General features: G+C 34.5%; 1 protein-coding gene across 5 annotated transcripts in view; it reads left to right on the top strand.

Annotated features, from left to right (window-relative positions):
- The window catches only part of LOC107685823 (receptor-type tyrosine-protein phosphatase T-like), a 116,591-nt gene that overhangs the window by 51,566 nt on the left and 60,670 nt on the right, over positions 1-4,355 (top strand). For 3 of the 5 annotated variants that reach the window (XM_016482559.1, XM_016482556.1, XM_016482557.1), the window contains one exon: positions 484-516. The exons of the other annotated variants lie outside the window; for them this stretch is intronic. In XM_016482559.1, the coding sequence (XP_016338045.1) occupies positions 484-516 (33 nt within the window). The remainder of the gene's footprint in view (positions 1-483; positions 517-4,355) is intronic. 5 annotated transcript variants of the gene reach the window in all.

Genomic DNA, 4,355 nt, shown 5'->3' with positions numbered 1-4,355 from the left:
GAAAATGTGCTTAATTATCATAATAATAAAAGAATCTTAATGGTCATTATTTCTGTCTTATAATTTTAGAGTGAAATGTGACCCAAACATGTTCTTGCCAGTTCAAAACTAACCTCACATGGTGATCAGGTCAGATGTAGTGTATTTAAGGTAAATAACGCAGCTCAAAATGTAGACTGATATATAATGTGCTGAAACGTTTCTATGTGAGGCATGGGACAGTGTAACATTTCCATCTCAGCACTCCCCCGCTCACTCAAGCTTCTCCATTTCAGCTAGAGTCGAAGCTCAATGAGTTGCATGCAGCGCAGTATATACACTCACAGTTTGGCCTACCACACTGGAAACCCTCAGATGCTGTATTATATGCTGTGAAGTATGAAAAGGTGATGTTTGTGTGTGTGTGTGTGTGTGTGTGTGTTACTTAACCTCTAGACTCATACCCTGTCTTTTATTTCTCCTCCTCTGGGCTACGTCCGCTAGAGAAATCCACACCTGGAGAACTCTAAGTGTGGGGTATTGTATGTTTAATTCTAGCCACAGTACGCATCCTAAGCCCATTCACACACCATTTACTTTTATTTGATACAATTTGTGTCATGTTATACACTTTTATTTATTTTTTTATAGTTGTTTTTTTTCATTCACATTTTGGCACATGCACGGAAACTATCATCTTGATTTGTTTGTATTAGTGATTAAATAAAGCTGTGTTCCCAAACCTGATGAGCTGCCTTGCTGCCTACTGCCTACTTAGCCACCTGCTGTCTTAAAGAATGGACTTATTTGGAGTGCTGTACATATGCAGAAACTATAAATAAATAAAAACTTGTATATTAACTCATAGCTCACATAATGTGAGACATAACTTATTTTAGGAGAATTTACCATGCAATACTCTAATAAGCATAACATTAGCACAATATTGAGTCAAATTTAAGCATATTAATAGATTTTTATTGCATTGTCAAGTTTAGGATTGCATTGAATGTATCATTATTTTCAATGTCATGATCTCAGTGAAAGAAATAAAAACAAAATGATGATAAAATCGACTATGCCAAAAAAATATTGATTATTATTAGCATATAAATACATCAAATAAATATATATATGAAAAATATATGAATATGAAGGTATACATCATGATAATGGTAGTGTGCTAATGTATGCTGAATTTAATTTAAAAGTGGTTGTATTGCAGTATACAGTACATTAAATGTAATCCCAAAATACATTATGATCTCAGTAAAAATAAATAAATAAATGAAATTTCCAATGCAAGATGAATAATAGTGAATATTAAAAATCATTGTATTTCAGTATACATTCAAAGCAATCCCTAAATGCATAATGAGATCAGTGAAAAAAATGAATCAGACTGGAATAGACGACAGAAGAAACATTTTGAAGAGAAGGATACATCAAGGATTGGTTAAAAGCAAGGAATCTTACAAGGCAGCATCTGTTGAGCGTCTATGATGCCTTAAAATGCTGTCTCTGTTGGCAGTTTACTAGGTTTTGGAACAGAGCAATAGTGGTTATTGGTGTTAATTGTGAAAGTATTACGCTTTTGCTCGCTATCAGTGTGGTCTGTGTTTAATGTGCTTTTTTCTGCATTCTCACTCTTATTTTTTAATTGCTTGTTGTTGTGCATTGTCACTGTTAAATGTTAGAGAAATCTGCAGTGATTTGTGCCGGGAAATTTAAGGGCGGTTCAAATGTCACTACATTACCATATTAAATTTCCACAGCGAATCCCGTTGCCTGTTAGATCACTTTCTCATAAATAGCATTAGCATATGTCCCATGGTGCAACAACTACAGTAAAAAGGGCACTTCATTCGCTCAGAGAGTGGCTTCAAATGACACTTTATACTGCAATCTGGGATAGCTGGTAATTATTCCTCTTTAATACTGTCACAACCCTGCCTCGTGTGCCACACTACGCCGTTAAGCTAATATGTTATGTTCATGAAGGCAAAGGGTGATTACACCCACGCCAAGACACCTACACAACCAACTGTATAGAGGATTTAGCTTAAAGCTCCGAGGTTGCCAGGTCTTTTCTGTAATCTTACCAAATCCACACAACTGCAGCATTACTGAGAACACATTATAATGTCAGTGCTTAAGGTCGTTTGGCTTTAATTACAGAGGGCATCAGTAAGAGGTAAACGATTTATGGTTTATGGTACGTTTTCGCATCGGAATTGCATAGGCTGTAAAGTAACTCTTCAGAGTATGGAACTAGAAACCGATGCGTTGTGGGTTTTCTTTTCAGCCTGTTAAATAGAATGTTGTAGCACCATAAATCGATATTAAAAAAGGTCTCTTTGAAATCCTTAAACATAACAGCACTGAAATATTCATAGCAAAATTCCATAAGCTGACATGCATCAGCCCCTTTTAATAGCAATTTGTATTTCAAGGTACTGATGTGGAAGCACTGACTTGTTGGAAATTCTTATTCATCATTAAAGGGGTCATAAACTTTTGTATTTTATTTTATTTTGTGGTCTGTTTATCATGTAGCCCCTGTTTTTAATTTTCCTGAAAAACAATGATTATGTGGCAAATTTTTACTAAAAGATTTAAATGTCCAGTTTTTTGTCTTTCAGTAACATCACCTTTACAGACTCTTTGTGACAGATCCATAAAACGGTCCATGCTGAAATGATCTGCCGCTGTTCCACATGAACGGTTAAAATACCTTGTTAAAAATAAACCTTCCTAATGTTGGGATCGTTCGTTTGCATAGAATCCTAAAAGATGGAGGTAGATTTGACTTTTCATCACATGAACTCTTAAAATACCTTCAATCAGATATCCTGGTTTTGGATCCATTTTGCTTTTTAACATGAAGCCAGAAGTGCATACGTGAATTTATCTGATTCCAGATCAGAGCTCCAATGCTAAGAGATCTTATGAGGTGTAGGTATATTATGTGAAATATAGTGGCTTATGATTGGCCCTGCTGATAATAGTCGGATGTGATGATTCAGTGTGTAATCATAGGCATAGGCAGCACAGCTATTACACAAAGTGTTGGTCTATTTCTCCCTCAGTCAGCATTACGATAGAGCGATGAGGGAGTCGATCTTGGACAGAGTTCGTTCGGACACTACTCAGTCCCAGACCATTAAACACACATACGCACACACACCGAAAGATTGCAGTATGGCCCTGCACTCAACACACGGCAGTGAAGCTCTTGGTTTCGATCGATGACAGACCTAGACTTAAAGCAATTTGACATAAATAATAGATTATCTCTATAGGAGGGCAATGTTATAGAATAACACATAGAGAGAGAGAGACAGAAAGAGATAATTTAGTAAAATGGTTCATATGAAAGTATCATATTTTTTTTCTATATAATACAATCAGTTATGTGTTCAATTTTATTATTTGAAGTATCTTGGAGTGCCATGCAAATACAGACATAAATTGTTACTATATTCAGGTACATATTACGGCAGTAATTTTGTTTTGGACATTTACAAAGTGTTAAATCATGTTTTTGCACATGTACCATGGTAGTTCTATTATATTCTTGGAGTTATTATTGGAGTGCCATGTAAATATGTGAGCATCAAGTACTGTAGTATATAGCAGTGTTGGGAAGGTTACTTTGGAAATGTAATAGGTTACAGATTACAAAATAATAGGTTACCCTATTTAAAATGTAATAGTAGTGTAATTTTTCAATTACTTTATTAAAGTAATGTAACTGATTACTTTTGATTACTTTTCTAAATTTCTAATGAATGTTTATTTGCAACTGTTAATCATTTTCAAACATTTACACCATGCAGGGTTAACCTTACAGTAGTGCTCAACACTGTCAGACTTTCAATATCCTTCATCACTTGAATTAAGATGATCAAATTTGAACACATCCACCACAAAATCAGACTTTAGTACCGCCTTTTACTTTGAGATTGATCTGAAGTTCAGTGCAGATTTAAAATCATAAGAAATAGTTAATATAAGAAATAGTTAATAGATAAGAAATCTTTGCATAACTACAGGAAACACTGCATCTAACAATGGTTTGGAAAAAAATTGTTATTTAAAAAATAATTATTATTAAAAGCATATACATCAACTCCAAATTCCGGTTATCAAATAAGCATATGTCCTATTCTGTGTACTAAACTCCTGAAACATTGGTGTCTCTTTGAAACATTGGTGTCTCTTTGTATATATGATGATAGCTTTCTCAAAATAAGTAAAATGCTTATGAAGTGACTCAGAGCAGTTCTAGAGATTATGTTTATGTGTTCATGTACTCATATATATTGAGAGGGCTGAAACGACCACGAGCGATACACATGCACGCTTAAATGAAA

Source organism: Sinocyclocheilus anshuiensis, unplaced genomic scaffold (assembly GCF_001515605.1).
Source record: "Sinocyclocheilus anshuiensis isolate Anshui unplaced genomic scaffold, SAMN03320099.WGS_v1.1 scaffold822, whole genome shotgun sequence".
NCBI classification, from domain to species: Eukaryota; Metazoa; Chordata; class Actinopteri; order Cypriniformes; family Cyprinidae; genus Sinocyclocheilus; species Sinocyclocheilus anshuiensis.
Note: the sequence above shows the minus strand (reverse complement) of the source record. Positions and strands in the feature narration are given on the sequence as shown.